Genomic DNA, 20,796 nt, shown 5'->3' with positions numbered 1-20,796 from the left:
TAATGATATAATAAATTATAGATCTTGTTCCTCTGCTATTCCAAGTACATTTATTTATATATATTTTTTTGTTTTGAAAAAAAGTATTGGCTATTTTAAAATTATTGAAAGTAGAGAATTCTAATAGTTTTTGACCATTGTTATTCATGCAAATTTCTCCATATTTTCCTACAACATTTGTGATTGGATTATTTCCAACTCTATCATTAAGATCTCCTGCTATTAATATATAGTCATTTTTATTACATTTATTTAACTGTTTTCGTAGTTCCTTATAAAGTTGTTTAGAATCCTCTTTCCTACCTTCTTCAGGAGCATGTACTTCTGTGATTACTCCTGTAAAGTAGCTTCTATTTGTTTTTAATTTAACTGATATAATTTGAGCATTTACAAAATTGTACTTTCTTATTCTATTTTTCCATTTATTATCGATTAAAATGGCCACACTACTAGAAGCTCTGATATGTTGGTCCACTCCACTGTATTGCATAGTAAAACTATCTATATCTTTTGTTCCCTTTAATTTCTTTTTTGTTTCTGTTATCACAACTATATTAATATTTTTAGTTGTTTTACCAATTCCAATTCCTTTGTTGTTATGCTTTGTACATTCCATGTGACTACTTTTAAAATGTCCTAGATTCCTAATCCTTTACCTTTGTTCTTTCTTGGTCATTAAAAAAAATTGCTAATTTAATCAAGTATATATTCTCCATTTGAATCAGTAATGCTCTTCAATGTTGTGAAAGTTTCATAATGCCATTTCTATAGAATTCAGGAGATTTGGAAGCAAAGAAGTTGCACAGGCTCACTTTCAGTGCTTCTAATGTATCATATTGTTTTTCATTAATGAAATGTTGCTGACTTGGAAATAAGTGGTAGTCTGAAGGAACAAGATCAGGAGAATGTGGAAGATGTGAAAGCTTTTCCCAGCCTAGTTTTTCAATCTTGGTACAGATGATTCTTGCACTATGAGGGCATGCATTATCATGGTGAAAAAAACAACACCCTTTTGATTGACCAGAGAACACCTCTTTTCTTTCAGTTTATCATTCATTTGATCAAGTTGTTCACAGTATACTTCAGCTATGATTGATTGGGTTTGTGACAATAGTTCAAAGTCTATAATACCAGCCATATCCCACCAAATGCTTAACAAAACCTTCTGAGGGTGATTGTCTTGTTTTGGTGAGGTTTAACCTGTTCTCTGGAATGAATCCACTGTCTCTGGTACTTAACATTCTTGTAAAGTATCCATTTTTCATCACCGTGACTACATGACTCAAAAATGGAAATTGAACCTCTCGAGAATTAAGAGCAGTGCAGATGTTGGTGCACTCTTTTCATTTGTTGTTCATCAGTTCATGAGGAACCCACTTGTGGAGAGCTTAGACGCTATCCTAAGTTTTTGCAAATGGTGATGGATATAATAATATAATAAATTTAGTTTAATTCTTTATCCAAGTGTGAGCAAACAAAGTTTGCACCTGAAAGTATCTTCAGGACTGGGGTAAGGTGGTACAACACTGGGCAACTCGTTGCAAAGGTGGAGCAAGCTCACAACACTCCTATCTCAGTATCTCCCATAATGCAAAACACATCTCCTTGTGGATATGTATAATGTTATGCATTAAGGGGAAGGCCACTACCCAGACTAGTTTCAACCTTTATTGAGGTCTCTTCAGTGGAAGCCAGGCCCGAGTGGAGATACCAGGTGGTGGATAGTCAATGAAATGAATTAAGATCTTTTGCTAAATCTTCGACAGTTGCAGTGGCATTTCTTGCAATAGCGGCTTCCAGCATATCATTATTGAAAGGGACAGGATGCCCAGAGCAAGGGGAGTCTTTCAAGATAAAGTCCGTCCCCTTGAGATTTTTGGAACCATCACTGGCATTTTTGCACATTCCAAACATTATCACCATATACTTTTTGCACACAAAAATTGTTGTGTGCACAAAAAAAAAAAAAAAAAAAAGGAAGCATTGTTGCCTTTTTGAACTCATAAAGCTTGATGTGCCTAATGTGTTCTTTAGTGACTCCATAGTAATAAAGAGTTATTTAAACAATAACTTATGTATGATGTTCTTGCAAGGTGGAATTCTTTAGAATGTGGTTGTCCCAGCTTAGTGATACTTGTAAAGCTTTAAAAATTCATTGTTAGACAAGCTGAGACAGTATAAAAACAAGTAAAGTATAAAAACGACATTCCTTGTGGGATGATCTGATATGTATGTGTGTGTGGGGGGGAACTAGAGATCCACTACTGTTCACTAGCGACCTTATATGCAGTTTTCATATGGAATATTTAAAATCAATAAAAAATATTCTGTATAGACCTATGTCAGATAAATATATGCATATTTGATAATAATGAATGTAATGAATAATGACAGTAATGAATTTTATATTGACTATTCACAAAATTAATGTTTTGTTTACTGTAGCTAGAAAAGTATTTGTCTGGGATGAATGGGTCTGCTATACAAATCAAAAATTGTCTATTCTCAAAGCCTATTATGCACCTTATTCTTTTAGGTAAGAAATTTCTACAATATTATCATTAATTTTCTATTATCAGCCATCAGATCAGTTTCAGTAAAAATATTAATATTCTTGTGTTTCTATATTGTTATGCAGTGTTATTATTAATTCATATTTTTGATTAGTTATCTACTAAATTTATTATTATTTTTGTGTTTCTAGATTACTATGCAGTATTGTTATTATTATTTTGTTGTTGTTGTTCCTTAAATCTAAATTATATAAGCATATATTAGCTATGCTGTCTATCCACCAAAGGCATTTTCTTTCTTTCTCAGTGAGAGAGAAAGATAACACCACCAAATGTTTAAGGTTAGTTGCTGAAATCAACTTGCTCTGATTTATTCCCTCTAAACTTTAATCCTTTCTCTCCCTCCACCATCACTCTCAAATCCTTATCCTCATCAGTTTCTCACTCTAGTTCTATGAATGTAATAGTGTCTTATATAATCTTCTCTTCTCAAGTGCATCACTTCCCATTTTCAACATTAAGAAGAGAACTTCTGAAATACATTTTCTTAGAGGAAGTGTTTAGATTAATCAAACGAAGTTATAAACTACTAATGAGGAAAGCTGTAAATAGGATGACTTGGAAGAGGGAACACTCCATAGGAATGATAATGAGTTAAGCCTGCTGTTGAGTCTCCAAATATTTCTATGCATTCCTGTATGCAAGATCAAGATCAGAGTGGCATTGATGGTGCAGTTGAACCTTAGATAAGAAATTAGTTAATTATTTTTATTGGGAAAAGAATAATGCAAATCAGGATTAAAATTACAATGAGGATATCTGAGGATATATGATAGAGGATTTCCCTCTATCATAGGAGCTTGGGTACTGATGGAAGGCAATGAAGCAACTAATGAAAATATTTAATCCTTCTTGCAAAAATAATGAATAAAGTAAATAAGTCTGACAATTTAATTGTGATGGAAGACTTCAATGCTACAATTGGCAACAATAAAATTAATTAATTTTACTATTAAAGGACATGGAAGTAAGAGGTAAAGTGAAAGAACAGGAGAGTGGTATTGCAGACAGAAGTGCTTGCCAATGTAAACAGTGGTGTGAGAGATGAAGAGAGAATGGGAATGCAAGAGGAACAGGGAAATGGCAGGAGCCCGGGTGGACAAGGAGACATGACATAGGGAGAGTGGATGCTGGAAGTAGAAGTGAATGTACATATGGGGATGATCAGCATAGAAATGGAATAGATCGGGATCTGGGTAGCAAAGTTGAACTGAGCAAATATATGTGATAAGTGATGATAAAGGTGATTGGACACGGGCAGGGTAGTGGGAAAATCACAACCACCAAATAGCTTGGCTAGGGCTGGTTATACCTAAAAACAAACTGCCATACTTATTTACAAATACCAGAAGTATCAGAAATAAGGGAGATGAATTTGTTTCAGTGATTTAGTTTATTCGCCCCAAATTCATTGTAATAAGTGAAACATGGTTGAACGAAGATGATATCCTAATGGGAATAGAAATGGAAGAGTACGGTGTTTTCGCTGGGATAGGAAGACCAGGAAGGGAAGAGTGCTTCTGATGATAGTCAGGGAATTATGTTCACATAAGGTAGACATGACAGAGGGAAATAGTGGTTTGCAGGCAGTGTAGGTGGAGGTTGACAGGAAGAGATATTTAGTTGGATGTTGCTATAAGCCAAGGAATGTGGAAGGTAATGATGAAGAAATGTATAAGTAACTTAGGTTAGTGAAAAAGAGAAGGGTGATTTTAGTTATGGTGGTATAAATTAGAATGAAGAGGAAAATGAATTTCTTGAGTTGACGGACAACCATCTCAAGCAGCATGAGAGTATGCAAGGATTGAGAGATTTAGTTATGATCATTTCATCAGAGGATGCAATTCTGAATTTGGCTAACCGCAACCAAGGTGATCACTTCATGATAACTCTTACCAACTGGGGAGATGTGTGAAAGAGTTATCATGAAGTGATCACCTTGGTTGTGGCTAACCATATACAGGCTTCTGTGAGAGGATATGTGTCTTCTAAGTTTCGCCATTATGACACGCTTAGAAGACATAGCATAGAATATATCTACTTGTTTTATATAATTTTTGCATTGCTGAAATGAAGCCTTTCAGCTCTTTATTTTAGTAAATACTTTATGCACCGACTGTGAGTTCGCTTACAAAAATACACCTCTCTGACACTTTGAGTTCCTTAGTATTGAGAATTTTTGCTCTCTTAAGGTCTCTGACAAAAACAAACCATTTTGAAACAGGTGTCAGGCTGGTGAAACCTTATCAAAATGGACCAGTAGGAGGCAAATATATCCCCTTGATTTATGTAATTTTGCATCGCCACAATGAAGCCTTTCGGCTCTTTAGTTTAGTAAATACTTTACTCACCGACTGAGAGTTCGCTTTCACAAAATACACCTCTCCATCAATTCGAGTTCCTTAGTATTGAGAGTTTTTGCTCTCTTAAGGTCTCTGATGAAAACTGACAACTGATCAGTTTGAAACAGCTGTCAGGCTAGTGAAACCTTATCAAAATGGATCAATCGGAGATGAATATATGGATGCTTGGGCAAAGAATACACTTGTAAATGCCAGCAAGTGTATTCTCGTAAGCTCTCTGGTCAAATTTTGTATGAAACTTTTATAGTTTCTGTATTCGGCTTTGAAATAATGTTGGATTTAATATCCACTGGAATAATTTATTTAAATATGACTTCTTCTTCTTCTGTTGGCACTACAGCCCCATGTAGGGCCTTGGCCTCCCACCTTTGGGTTTCATAACTAACTATGAGGTGGGGTCGTTACTCCCACTCTCAACCCATGTGTAATTGTCTGTAAAACGTTGTGTTCTTAAGACCAGTTTGCCTGCTTTGCTGGAGGAAAAACCCCAGATAAACTGGGGAGAAAAACCTGCAGTCCATGCCCAAGACCGGCTAACTTGGCTATGTCTTAGAAAGATCCTTAGCCCCTCACGTCAGCAACGAGAATCGAACACAGTACAATATGATTTTTACAATTAGAGTCTTAATTTTTGGCATTATGTTTAGGGTAAGAAAACATGTATTTCGAATAGAAGAAATCGATTGTGAAAAAATATAAAAATATTATCTAAAAACTTGAACAAGAGTCTCTAAAACTGTGATCTTTAAAGATATTATTATTGTTATTATTTGACCTCCAGGGAGTCTAAAGACTCATCGAGGGAGGGCACTTGCTCTACAACTCTGTCTCCACCACTCAATCCACCAACCGACCTCAACGCCATCTACCGCCAACCAACTAGTTTTTCCACAGACAATCACAAATATCCATGCCCACGGTGGGATTCGAACCAGCAGCCTTTTTGGCTGGAGAGCGGATATGCTAACCACTCAACCAACCAGGCCGACAATTCAAAATTATTATATTATCGAACACAGTACAATATGATTTTTACAATAAGAGTCTTAATTTTTGGCATTATGTTTAAGGTAAGAAAACATGTATCTCAAATAGAAGAAATCGATTGTGAAAAAATATAAAAATATTATCTAAAAACTTGAACAAGAGTCTCTAAAACTGTGATCTTTAAAGATATTATTATTGTTATTATTTGACCTCCAGGGAGTCTAAAGACTCATCGAGGGAGGGCACTTGCTCTACAACTCTGTCTCCACCACTCAATCCACCAACCGACCTCAACGCCATCTACCGCCAACCAACTAGTTTTTCCACAGACAATCACAAATATCCATGCCCACGGTGGGATTCGAACCAGCAGCCTTTTTGGTTGGAGAGCGGATACGCTAACCACTCAACCAACCAGGCCAGCAATTCAAAATTATTATATTATTTAATATTAATATTATTATTTAATACAAAAGTCATGTACATAGTTAAAGTGAATCAGAATTATTTAAAGAAAGTGGGACAGAAGCACATAAAACACATACACACATATGCATTTTTACACACTCTTTAGTCATTTTTCATTTATATATATAATGCACCTCTGTTGTGTGATCTTTTTATATAACATATAACCTTGATCTTTGTAATGTTGTCTCATTTATTAATATTTTTCATGTATTTTCTACAGATTCTGGAGTGATATAGTTGATGTGAATAATTTATGTGCCTTCTATGATTGTAATATGCAGAAATGGCATTCTCCTGAACCAATTTCCAGACAACCACCATCTGGTAGATATTTTTGTATTTATTTATTTATTTATTTATTTTTTTTGTAAGTTACTGCTTTATAATCTGTTGTTTGTTATTTTTAAATTTTCAGTTTATGTATTAAATAGTTAACTATTAAATATAATGGAAAGGATTAATTTAACACGTTCGCTACCACGCTCCCACACACCAAGAACTTGCACTTCTACAAGGTCAATACAAGTTATCTCATAACTGGCTTATCAGACAGAATTTTGTTTCATACTCCAACTACAGGTAATCTTGTATCACCCTCACCTATGTCTTACATACACTGATGACTGTGTAACTTGAGTTCAGAGTCAGTGACGTTCAGCATTCAGTGCAGTAAAGTTTATTGTGTCTAGTCTTACAATTCTTTAAAATTATCTAAATAAAAACCGTCAATTATGCCATGGCCAGTAAAAGAACGCTTACTGATGAAGAATTAGAAGCTTACTCTAATATGAGTGATGATGAATGGAATGAATTATTTAGTTCCGATTCCGAAGATGATTATAATCCTACAGACGACTCTAGCGATGATTCGGATGATGATATATCGTATATAAATATATGTATATGTTGAAAAAACTTAAAAAAATTGTTTTATTTGCATTAATAAATACACAGTTTATGCAACAATACATCTTATAATATACTATATTTTTGGTGAAATTATTTTTCTTCTACCAAGCCGCCAGACTTGCTTTCCGCTTTATTCACAAGCCAAGGGTCCAAATTAATGTGCTTATACTCCGGGTTAACTCGTGCTTGGCATAGGAGGTCAGTAATCAACATACAAGTATATTCATAGTTGGCTTGTGAGGCTCATGAAGTTGGCAGCAAACATGTTAAAAATAAAATCTATTCTGATTACAAAAATAAATAAATAAATAAATAAAATTTCCCTGCTTATACTAATGCTTGCAACAGATGTGATTGTGAAAGGCTCATAGTAGACTTGAAACATCCAGATAGAATACTGGTTTCCATAAACTGAGGAAGAAAGAGAAAAATTACAATAACTCAAAAATTGTATGATAAATTTTTTACAATTCTGTGAAAAGCAGTATGATGTGAAAGAAACACCCAGTAATCAAAATAAGATTGTCAACTTGCTTCAATAAATAATATGGTCACCCTCCTCACAGCAATATAACACTCGGTGATGTTTCATGCTATTGATAATGGTGTCCAGGAAGGAGTCAGTTGGTAATAACAACTATTGCTCCTGCAACACTTCTCCTAAGTCCCTCAAGGTTTTGGGGAGGGGAGGTTGTTGAGAGTGGCAACATACCTACTTAGAGCATCCTAGGTATGCTCATTTATATCCTATATTACACCTGCATATGGACAAACATGGAGGGTTCCGGACCTCATCTCTATTAGTTCTAGCATTCATGGTTCCACTAGGAAGCACATACAGGTCAGTGCATCCGCCCAATGAGATGCTTCCCCAAACTGTAACTCCATCATAAATGTCCCTTTCATGGATATTAGAGGGATGATAATGTGTATCTGGTTCTCTCCAGATCAGGGCACACATGGTATCACATTGTAGAAAATTGGGACTCATTTGTAAACAGTATCTGTCACCAGTGGTCTTGAGTCCAGTTGACATGAAGTCTGACCAATATCAAATGTTCTCTGCTGTGGTTTAGAGATAAAGACATGCAGACTATCTTTCGCCTAGCATACACACCACCTGCACGAAGCCTTCTGCACACAGTGGAAGTAAATACCATTGTTTCTGTAGCTGACACTAGGTCAGATCATAGCTGTTTTGGTTTAGTACTCCTGTTTCAGAGAGAATATAATTGAAGATATCAGTCACCCACTGCAGTTATAGCTTGTGGCTTTCCTTCACTGTATCTCTGGGATGCTGTTTGTGACTGTTGGAATTGGTTCTATAATCTGTGAACAATGGAATGACTGACTACGGCACTGGATTCTAAGATGGCTTCATCCTAAATTCATTAAGTGATATCTTGCGGCCTTATTCAAGATTTTGCTATCATGAAATGTCTTGTTCTCACTCCAGACATGAAATGTAAAACCACTTTAAATTCCTAATTTTATGTCATGGCTCATTTGCATACACTTCTGACTGCACCACTTATTTGTATATGCTAACCAGACTCATCGTCACTTTACAAGGGTTGTTTGATAAGTCTGGGCAAAAATGAAGAGAACATTATTTTTTTGGGACAAATATTTTTTATTTTTCAACATAGTCTCCTTTGAGGTCTATACACTTAGTCAGATGCTCGAGTTTTTGATCCCATCCATATAGTATGATTTGTCCAACTCTTCAAAATAGACATTTGCTTCGGCAGTCACTTCATCGTTTGATGAAAATCTCTTTCCTGCCAACCATTTTTTCATGTTTGGAAACAGGTAATAGTCTGAGAGAGCCAAATCTGGAGAGTAGGGGAGATGCGAAAGGACTTCGTAGCATAAATCGAACAATTTTGCAGTCACAATTGCAGGAAGAGTGAGCAGGTGAATTGTCATGATGAAAAAGAATCTTCGTTTTTGCCAAGTGTAGTTGTTTTTCCTTTATTTCATTATTTAGACGATCCAGCAAAGATGCATAATACACTCCGGTAATTGTTTTGCCCTTTTCCAAGAAGTCTATGAAGATTATGCCACAAGCATCCCAGAAGATGGTGGCCATAACCTTTCCTGCTGAAGGAACGGTTTTTGCTTTCTTTGGTGCAGATTCCCTGCTTGCAACCCATTGTTTTGACTTTTCCTTGGTCTCAGGCTGGTAGTGATGAATCCATGTTTCGTCCACTGTTACAAAACAATGCAAAAATTCCTCTGGATTCTGTTGAAACAGCTTCAAGCTGTCCTTGCAACAGTTGACACTTTTGATCTAATCTGAGCAAACGCAGCACCCATATTGCAGATAGTTTTCTCATATGTAAATGTTCATGTAAAATATTATGTATGCAGACATTTGAGATGCCCACAGCCTTAGCAATTTCGCACACCTTCACTCTTCTATCATCCATCACCTTATCTTGTATTTTTTCAATAATTTCTGGAGTAGTGACTTCAACAGGGTGTCCAGAACTTTCGGCGTCATCACTTGTGCTCATATGGCCACTTCGAAAGTTACTAAACCACTTATAAACCGTTCTAATGGAAGGTGCAGATTCACCATAATGTTTATCAAGCTAAGCTTTGGTTTCTTGAGCCATTTTGCCTTTCAAAATGTAATGTTTAATCACTACACGAAATTCTTTCTCATCCATTTTTCATAAATCACGGTACCTGATTGAGTCAAATGAACACCAAACACAGTGTAATAGATCTATCTGACTTAAACTTAGTATGTGATCCTCCAACAGTTGCTAGCAACTAAAAATAAGCTCGACACGTACTGGTGGCACCATTTCTCAGACTTTGCATGGACTTATCAAACAGCCCTTGGATACATAATACATTTGACTTTCATGCCCCCCCCCCCAATTATCACAATTTTTCTCTTTGTTCCTTAATTTATGAAACCAATGTACTTTCCTTCCAGTTTCTTGCTATGAACATGATTTCTTCTACCTTATCTTGTGTCCACCATTCTAACTTCCAGATGATTCAACATTTGTTGATGACTGAATTATGTAGATTATTTATGATGGAGCTTAATTATATATGACTGAAATTATGTATAGGGAACCAGGTCTGTGCAGAAAAGTCCATTACAAAAGAACAACTGCCAGAATTGCTTTGAAAGCTGGAGTGGGGCAGAAGAATCTTAAATTCTGAATAGTCAGGATCGATGATAAGTTATTTTGCACCAAAGGAAGGAAGATAGCTTGCCGGAAATTGAGTATTAGTATGCAGTGAATAATTTTATCCTACTGTGGTAGGCATTGATGGCTCAATTTGCCTGGCTAGACTTATCTTCTCTGTTTAAGAATATGTAGTCTCCAGGATACGTAATATTGTGGTTATAATAACAGAATGGTATTTGTGGTAGTTAGTAGGAACTACAGTTTATCCAGGACCTTTTACATATACGAGGTAGTATCAAAAAGTTTCAAGACTAGTTTTGTAACATGCCAACAGAAGGCAGCACAAGGCTGCATGCACAGTTATAGGTTCACCGACCTTCATAAGTCAGTGTGCCTAAAGACATCATCCTGTGTTCGTCGGGAGCTGTGCAACTGATGCTATTCTGACCACGTGAATTACCACATCTGCGATTTCATCATGGACAGCAAGTTAGAACAAAGAGCGAACATGAAATTCTGTGTGAAACTGGGCAAATCTGCAACAGAGATGTTTGACATGATTCAGCAAGTTTATGGCGATGCTGCAATGAGTCGTTTGAGGTGTTTTGAGTGGCATGCGTGCTTCAAGAGCGGAAGAACATCACACTGAAGACAACGAGAGATCAGGAAGACTTTAAACGAGCTCAACCCCGAAAATGTCAAACCATTTAGCAACTTGTGCATGAGGATCATCAGATAACACTCCACAACATTGCTGCCATTGTTTGTGTGTCATACGAAACAGTCCAGGCTATCCTCACGTGTGATTTGAACATGCGGCATGTTGCTGCAAGTTTGTCCCCAGGCTGCTGACCCAGGAGCAGAAGGAACACCGCGTTGAAGTCTGCCAAGAACTCCGTCAGCGTGCCATGGATGACCCATCCTTCATGTCGAGAATCATTACTGGTGATGAAACTTGGGTGTACAGGGTACGACCCTGAGACGAAGCAACACAGTGGAAGAGCCCATCATCTCCATGACCAAAAAAGGCGAGGTAGGTTCGCAGCTCAATTAAGTGCATGCTCATTGTCTTTTTCAACATTCGCAGTATTATGCATGAAGAATTTGTCCTCAGGGGCCAGACCATCAATAGCGAGTTCTACTGCCAGGTTTTAAGGCGTCTGAGGAAGGATATTTGGCGAAAGCGACCAGATCTGTGGCTTGCGAAAAACTGGATGCTTCACAATGAAAATGCACCTTATCACCGAGCTCTCCTCACATATGAGTTTCTCGCTGGAAACAACATGATCTCACTTCCGCACCCACCCTACTTGCCAGATTTGGCTCCTGCAGGCTTCACCCTCTTCCCAAAGATGAAGATCCAGCTCAAAAGTCGCCGTTTTGACACCATTGCAGAGATCCAGCACAAATCGCAGAAGGTGCTTGACACGCTTCGAGAAGAAGACTTCCAGGACACATTTCAGAAGTGGCATGAATGCTGGGAGCACTGTATTGCTATGCAAGGGAACTATTTTGAAGGTGATATATTTGGGTAAATAAATAAAGTAATTTCTCGTAAACAGAGCTAGTCTCGAAACTTTTTGATACCACCTCATAGAATGGTAATTGTTGAAGAAGCTACTTTTAACCACTCCATGTTTTTCTGTTTATTCTTTTACCTTTAATATTTTGAGTAATTTATATTATTTCAGTCTATTTATATTTTAGTTAATTGTTATGTTATTGTAATTAATGTATTACTTATTGATCTGATGTTCCCCATGTCACAACTCTGGAGAATCCTATGCCATCCTGTTAGAATTTTATAATATTGTATAATCAAGCATATTATTTAAAATATGGTGCTGAACATAACCTTGGAGATTACTGTCCAGAGCAACAGCTAGCAGTAGCAGTCACACTGCTTCTAATCAGCTGTATGATTCAGAAGCAATGCCACAGCCATTTTGAATTTAAGTTTGTAGTTTAAACGAGTCACTTTAGACTACTGTTTCTCACTGAAGATACTAAGCGTACATTTCTTTAGTAAAGAAATGTACTTTTGGTATCTTCAGTGACTAGTATATTTTCTATTAATATTTCATCAATGAACATTGTAGAGCAAAGTGAAAAATGTTGTATAAAGTGACACTGAATATAGATGCTAAAAGTCAAAGATATTCATTTTGTGACTTATTTTATATTATCTGTTATTATCAATTATTATTTTTAAAAACAGTGAAACAGTAGTTTGATTTAAAATAGCATTAATAACAGCTTGGAGGTGCATTTCAGTAATACATTTATCCTCTGGTAATGACCTTGGTTCAGATTCCAACTAGGACTCTGAAGTTATATATTTGGGTTAAACCTGTTATCCAAGTGCAAGCACACAAAGTTTATGCCTGAAATATTTTCAGCACTGGATCAACTCATGGCAAAGGTGGTGTAAAGGTGGTTGCCCCCAGTCCTGAAAAAATTTCAAGCGAAAACTTTCTTTATTTACACTTGGATAATAGGATTAAACCAAATATATAATTGGTAGCATAGCCAAGTGAAAAAACTTCCATCAGGGCTCTGAAGAACCTTCATTAAAGACTTTTCAACAGAAGGCGTATTAGTTGGTCTCATGCAGAGGAAAAAAGATTTTTTATTAAGAAATTCAAGCTTTTCTCTGTAATCCTGCAAGAAAGACACACTGGCCAGAGAATATGCACAATTGACAGACGTATATGTGCATAAACATGTAGATTATTCAAATAAGATTATCCATCCTGTCATGAATTAGGTTTCTGTGAAACTAAGTTACTTGGTCATCAGACTGTTGAGCCTAATATGAAATAAAGCTTAGTTATTGTTATCTTTATTTTATTTACATACTCCTCTTATCTTTCATGGAATCTGCAATACATTATTGTAATCAAATAATCACAATAATGTATAATACTGCTCAGTCTGAGCAACTTCTGGAACAGACTGCCTCAGATTATGCATTTGACTTCAGTCTGTCTGAGGCCAAATGCATCATTCTTGTAACCTTCTATCAATCTCTCACAATAAATTGTCTCCAGTTAGAGAAATGCTAGTAGTTGGTTTTTGGACCATTATGTATTTGACCTCTGACACAGACATGGGTAGCAGATGATTGAGTTCTGCTCTCCTTCAGCTAAAAATAAGCATCTGCATTGCTGGCACAGGAACACTGACAGTGGACACTTGAGGAGTTGAAAAAGGTTCTTGATCAGACATATCCCAGTTCCATTTCCCTACTAATGATAGGACAAGGGTGTATTGTGACCACAGTATGTATTAATGGACCAATTATGTCAGATGGAAACACTCCAGGCTAAAGATAATGGTATGTTGTGAATTTTTACTTGCACATATTAAGTTCCAGTTGAGCAATGTTGAGCAAAGAATGTCATTGCCCACTTGAACATTGTTGCTGACCTAGTGCTTCCCCTTATGTAGTTTATCCATTTGGTAATGATTACTTCCAGTAAGATGAAACATCATTTCAGAATGATTTTAAGAGCATGTGGGTGACATAGCCAAATTAATTCATTGCTTTGCTCAGTTACCAAAATCTCAACCCAGTTGAACATGGAATCTGAGTTCAATCTGAAGCATCAGTATGATACGATTATCTACATGGTTTAACATCCCTGTGGAATGCTTTCCACACCTCATGCAGTCAATTTCCCAATGATTAAAGTTGTTCTGAGGACAAAAGGGCATGTATTATTCACCATTAGGTTGGAAATCGCAAATTGGCACTCACTGTATATTATCACACACACACACACACACATATCTTTAATTTTAATACTATAGTAGAAACTTATCTGGTTAGAACACAGGTTTTTCATTTTTTCAGAAATTAGCAGAAGAAAGAGGAACACCAGGTTGTCTACATTATTTTCAATGATGACCCAGCCTTCTGTAAAGATAAATGCATTGTCCAACTTTTTCCTCCCATCCAGTTATCCACTGACTGAGAAAGTGAAATGCATTCATCCATTTAAACAGAATTATAATATATTTTCTGATTTCTTTGATACTACAATTGCATACATTACTAATCCGGTTGTTTGGTGTGATCTTGTGAAAAATAATTCGACAGAAGAAAATGATCGTACATCTGTTTCATATTCTAAAAATTTGGTATATCCATTTTCCTCTAGCCATTATTGGTTTAGACATTTTAAACAGAAGGAATTAGGAAAAACTTCCTTAGAAAGTTTACCATCTTCATTCCAGTGGTTATTAATGATAGCAAGTGATTTTGTGAAAATTAAACGAACAGAATTGTATGCAGATATAATGTTAATTGAAAAAGTTAGTTTGAAAATTGGAAAATTATCTAAAAAATTGAAAACAAAGCAAGGTATCTGGTAGTCTGCAGACTGTCTTGTATATTAATGTAATTAAAATAAGTGCATTATATTTGTATAAATTAACTTTGTCTTTTCTCAAATGTGTATGTGTACATGTTATAATTATGTATAAATTACAGAAAATAACAGAATCATTTGTAACACAAAATGTTCAATAAATCGTAATTGTGAAATATTTTGGTACTGAAACAAATTTTGTTCCTGTGTTGATCTCACTCATAATTATAATCTCACAGAAAACATACTCCAGGAACTACTGGAGTGGTGTGGCATTTTGAGTGAAATATATTGTAGATACATTGCAAAGTTTTCATTTTTATATATGTATTTTATTATCCTTTCATCATCATCATCATCAAATTCCTGACATGTACCATCAAGGGGTGTACAGGATATGATAGTACTACATGAAAAATTTACATCATTACTAACTTCCTAATCTACAATTTTCCTCCAAAGTCTGTTACTTGTCAAGACTCCAATTTTATCAGATCTTATATTTCTGTCGTCTAAGGCACTTTGTACCGTATCAATCCACCTATATCTTGATATTCCTCTGGGTTGTTTTGCGGCCAACCTGGCAGAAAACACTTCTTTTGCTAATCTTTCTTTGCCCATTCTGTTTCAGTGACCATACCACCTGAGATTAGCTCTGCTAACGCATTCTTGGATGATGAATATGTCAAGTTCTTTCTTAATATCCTCGTTTTTAATATGATATTGCCATTGATGCCATCTGTTCACGCCTCTAATCTTTCTCAGGACTCTCATATCTGCGGTCTCTAGTCTTTGGTCAAGTGTTTTACTTCTGACCCAGCTCTCAGATCCATAAGTTAAAACTGGTTTGAACACTATATTGTATACAGCTAATTTAGTGTTCCGACTAATTTCTCTCTTATAAACCATCTTCCTGTACTTCCTTCAATTCTAATTGCTGACTTGCAACCCAAATAAAGACTAAGTATTGCTTGATATAATGTCCCATTGACACCATATAATTGTAGTGTATTGAATAGTTTCTCTCTTGGCACCTTGTCGTATGCCTTTTCCAGATCGACAAAACTGAAATACAGATCATTGTTATATACCTATGCTTTCTCAACTATTTGTCGTAAAGTGAAGAGATGATCCTGACAGCCTCTATTTGGCCCGAATCCAGCTTGTTCTTCACCAAGCTTTTCTTCCACAATTCTTCTCAATCATTTCTCAAGTATACTGGCATAAATCTTGCCCGGAATACTCAGTAGGGAAATACCTCTGTAATTCTCACATTGTTTTATTTCCCTTTTTAGATATGGGTACTATTAGAGCTCTACTCCAGTCATCAGGAATTCGTCCCTCTGTCCAGGAATTCTGAACTATGCAGTGCAGCCACTGTAAGACTTTTATACCACCATACTTCAGCATTTCTGGTTGAATATCATCTACTCCTGCTGCCTTTCCACATTTCAAGCCTTTGATGGCTTTTTGTACTTCTACTTTTATGGATATATATTCCTGACTGCATGCCTGGTCAGTTTTTTTACCACTGTGCTATCACTGCTTGTTTCATTTAGCAATTTTTCAAAGTAATTACTCCATACTTCAAGGATATCTTTTTCTCCCGTTTTCATGTCACCTTTATCATCTCTAACTCCTTTTACAGCACTCTTTCCTCCATTTCTAAGCTTCTTCAACAACCTCCAAAATATCTTACCACTGTTAGATATTTACTCTGTGCGATTGTTATGGCGGCACTTTTCTGTTATTTCTCTATCCTAAATCCCTGTCGTACCTACTAAGCCTGAAATCTCTAACCTATCTCTCTGGGGCCACTTCTCCTTTCGGAACTCTGACAAAATTTGTTTGATATAGATGCGCCAGCCAGATCCTAGTACAGAAGAATTCTTGTACAAAGAAACCTTCCCAGAGTTCAAGTAATACCTAATCTTGTTAAAGTATTAAGTGCCTATAGAAATTTCAACATTGCATTCATGGCCTATAACTTTCTTTAATTTCCCATTATTCACAGGTTTGAACTTTAGCAAGTGATAAAATCAGGCTCATGCTCAGACAAACTCAGACTAACATAGAAAAAACAAGTTTATTAATTATCAAATTACATACAATAAACTTCCACGCATCAAAGGTATGTCACATCAAAATTCTAATTCACTAGCTAAGCAATACTCTATTTACATCTCTAGGTTAAATAAGTACACATTCATCATAAAACACTAGTTCAAAATTCTAAGTAAAACTTCTAACAAAAATCAATTCACATTCAACTAAGTGCTGCATACTCTCAGGGTTTCCGACTACTAGTCCAATATGATTAACACGTGACTGAGCACAAAAGTCACTTAAAAGTTCTCTTTCTTCTCAATTAGAAATCTGTCTTTCTCTCTTTGCCACAATACTAATTGTTACAAGAATAAGGAGTTTACTGTACATTACCAGTGTCCTGAGAGGATATCGTGCTTCTTTTGTCCTTCCTTTGTAGTCAGATGTCTTTCTGCTTTATCGAGTCTCGTCCACGTAGAGATTACGCTGATCGACACAAATCGCCATTCCTTGCACTTTGCCGCACAAACGCTTGTCTACCGGATCGATATCGTCATCTCGGGCGTCCTTTTGGAGAACTTTTCCACTGTCTCACATCGGTAAACTTTTACGAATGGCCCTAGTTGGTGTCTGCCGTCAGCTCACATATAACATGCCTGACTCCTTCAGATAGCAATCAGGATGGAGATTACTTCCGGCGCTGTCAATCGGTCAGTACTCTGCTTGAACACACGAGAAAACAGGAACAGAAAAAAACGGGGGCTCAAACCCGAGTGAGCTCGCTTTTTTTTATTCTTCTTTGTAGCACCCTCTTTTCGTATTGGAGGATCTCTCATTGTGCTCTCCTATTCGCCCCTACGTGATTGCATCACACTTCTGTTCCTTGAAGAGCGCTCATTTTGCCGAATGTAAGTTCAGCTCGCCTTCCACAAATGCTTCTGTTGTGGGCGTTACGTCATCGTAGGCAGCTAGCTAGTAACTTTTGAACCTTTGTTTGCACTTAGATTTACATTCTTACACAGAGTATAATTTTGACATCAATAACTTTAACTATATATATTTCTGAAAGTTTATTTTTCACTTGGTTAGAGTATAATAAATTTAGTTTAATCCTTTATCCAAATGTGAGCAAACAAAGTTTGCGCCTGAAAGTATCCTCAGGACTGGGGTAAGGTGGTACAACACCAGGGCAACTCGTTGCAAAGGTGGAGCAAGCTACCAACACTCCTGTCTCAGTATCTCCTATAATGCAAAACACATCTCCTTGCGGATATGTCTAATGTTATGCATTAAGGGAAAGGCCACTACCCAGACTAGTTTCGACCTTTATTGAGGTCTCTTCAGTGGGAGCCAGGCCCAAGCTGAGATACCAGGCAGAAGCATTCGCAGGTCATCTCTACCTATAGGAGTTGCCAAATGGTGTGCCACCCTTTTTTAATAAATTACTCTGGATTTAGAGAAAGATGTTGAAAGTTTATTTTTCACTTGGTTAGAGTATAATAAATTTAGTTTAATCCTTTATCCAAGTGTGAGCAAACAAAGTTTGCGCCTGAAAGTATCCTCGCATTATCAAAACTGTGAATAAATTACTAAAACAGGATCTACTCTTTACAAAACTATGCTACCCACTTTAGAGTATCATACCCCTATCCACTAACTGTTGGATTTTACTTTAACCCACTTTTCTAATACTTTAACAACTACCCCTGATATATTAATTGGTCTGTAGTTTGCTACTTCTGTCTTGGAGTAACATTTATGTAATGGAACTATATCACCCTCTTTTCATTCCCTTGGAACCTTGCTAGACCTGAGATTTAGATTGAACAACTTCATCAGAGGTAGTGTCATGTCTCTTGCACATTAATTTTGTACACAGGCTGATTTGCCATCCAGTTCCACTGCTGCATTCACATTGATATTTTTCAGTATGCTGGACACCTGTAAAAATTCGATGCAGTAAGAAGAAATTTTGCATAACAAGTACATTGAGTTTTTACAGATAGGCAAAAACCCAGAATACCTGTAAATAATCTTTTCCTTTAGTATTCAGTATTGTATGTATCATGTGTACAACCCAACGGGAATTAGCTGTCTCTTTGAAAAAAGAAAAGATGTAAAATTGTCAAAGCTAAAGGAAATGCCCTACAGTCGGAAAGCCGTTTGAAATTTTGTTTACAAGTTTGACCCTAAGTAACCTCAAGGTCAATGCAGAAAGGGGGTGGCAAGATTCAAACGAATGTTCCACTAGCCGACTTAATCTGATTAGAACATGAAGATGGAGAATGAAGGGGTTCGCATAAGTGCATGCAAGGAATGCACGGGGTTGAAAAAACTGAACCAAGGGTTTCGGAATTGAGGCGGATATAAGATGGGAGGAGACGAAGAGGGAGATGACATAGTAAGAATTTGAGAGTGAAGCCCTGATGTGCCGAGGAGAAAGCCAAAGGAGGGAAGCAGGTGGTCAAAAGGGTGAAATGCCGCAAGCCATCATAGCCCACAAGCGAGGATGACCAGGGGACGAACAGCCAAGGAGCAGCTGAACTTGTCCGTGAGCCATTCCCTTTACTGAGTCCATGAAGGCCCTGACAAATCGCGACCCTTCACCTGTGTGTTTAGTACGCCGATGAAAAGTCACCCAAGTCCTGCGAGCTGACCTGATGAGCTGCCGATAATCCAAGGACCTAGAAGAAAAGAATAACAGGAAAAAAAAAGATCATAGGAAGTCGCAGCCAGCGGAAATCGAAGGATGCGCCCTTATAGAAGACAGCCCATGTGAGTTTGAATATTATTTGGTTAAAACCGTGTGACAATTTTAAGGATAGGTTAATGATCTGACAATTCGATTAAGTGGGACATTAATAGCCTGAGTATATTAATGTATATTAATTGTAGAAGACTCGTTCTGTCGGGAAATTGTTTATGCACATATGAATGAGTTTAGCTAATTTCTCAGGAAAGATTTATGTTATGGCTTAATCTAATGATTGTATATATTCATGTGTGACTTTTCTTAGCAAATTTAAGAAATTGTTGTATTGATTGTGATATGTCTTCAATGCTGCTTTTCCACGTATTGAAAATTTTTGTTAAAGATATTTCCTTGAGTTAAACAGATAACATAATGTGTACCTTATTGAAGCAAAGATACATGCATGTTTTGCCTTAGTATTTTGAGAATTTTACAGAGGACCATCCCCTGTCTTTTAGTGTAAAATATATGTCTGTTTATTGATTAATTAAATTTTTTTGTTGTATTTTATGTGGAGTTTTACTTGATCTTATTCTTATTGCAATGCATTGATCCCAAAAAAAAATCGAACCTAAATGGGAAAATTTGGTATAGAGAGTGCGGGAATAAAGGGCCAAAACTGCAAAGCAAAAATTGATTATTCGGGGACGATTAAGTTTTCTTTTATATAGTTGTGAGACATTTTGCAACCTACTGGAAGTATCATATTTCTTTTACCATATCCAGGAATGGGTGGCGCAGTCAATAACTTAAACAAATATTCCCATTCTCGTAGACAAGCTTATACGTTGGTTATGCATTTCTAAATTACTTAGGGAATTGAAACAACGTAGATCCGAATATAAATTAAATTATACTTTAATTAATATTTCCGATATTTCGGCAATGTCACATTGCCATTTTCAAAAGGAACTTACAATAAGGCAGTTGCACACAGGCACTAACAATACAGTAACTGAGAATGAAGATATGAAGCTATCGTTCTCCTAAAGTCCTGATGGTGCCCTCTGGCAGGCTAAGTAGGCGTTCTTGGCCGTTGGGCTGAAGGTCATGATTTAAAGTGCATGAAAGTTCATGCACTTTAAATCACGAACTGTGGTCAGTTTTACATGACATCTCATGTACCGCTGCAGACAAAGAGTTTGAAAAGATACAAGGCCGACAGAT

General features: G+C 36.5%; 1 protein-coding gene across 3 annotated transcripts in view; it reads left to right on the top strand.

The window, feature by feature from the left end:
* LOC150092340 (sodium- and chloride-dependent GABA transporter 1-like) overlaps window positions 1–20,796 on the top strand; it is a 247,537-nt gene that overhangs the window by 125,428 nt on the left and 101,313 nt on the right. Inside the window, exons 11-13 of one of the 3 annotated variants that reach the window (XM_090414963.1) lie at window positions 2,446–2,536; window positions 6,615–6,718; window positions 14,315–20,137. In XM_090414963.1, the coding sequence (XP_090271089.1) occupies window positions 2,446–2,536; window positions 6,615–6,718; window positions 14,315–14,835 (716 nt within the window). In that variant the 3' untranslated portion in view covers window positions 14,836–20,137. Of the gene's footprint in view, window positions 1–2,445; window positions 2,537–6,614; window positions 6,719–14,314; window positions 20,138–20,796 lie in introns of those variants that run through there. The other 2 variants (XM_090414964.1, XM_090414962.1) reach the window with 2 other exon arrangements.

Source organism: Typopeltis vanoorti, chromosome 26 (assembly GCF_054136105.1).
Source record: "Typopeltis vanoorti isolate ZY-2024b chromosome 26, IOZ_Tvanoo_1.0, whole genome shotgun sequence".
In the NCBI taxonomy this organism is placed as follows: domain Eukaryota; kingdom Metazoa; phylum Arthropoda; class Arachnida; order Uropygi; family Thelyphonidae; genus Typopeltis; species Typopeltis vanoorti.
This window is presented reverse-complemented; position numbering and strand designations above follow the sequence as displayed.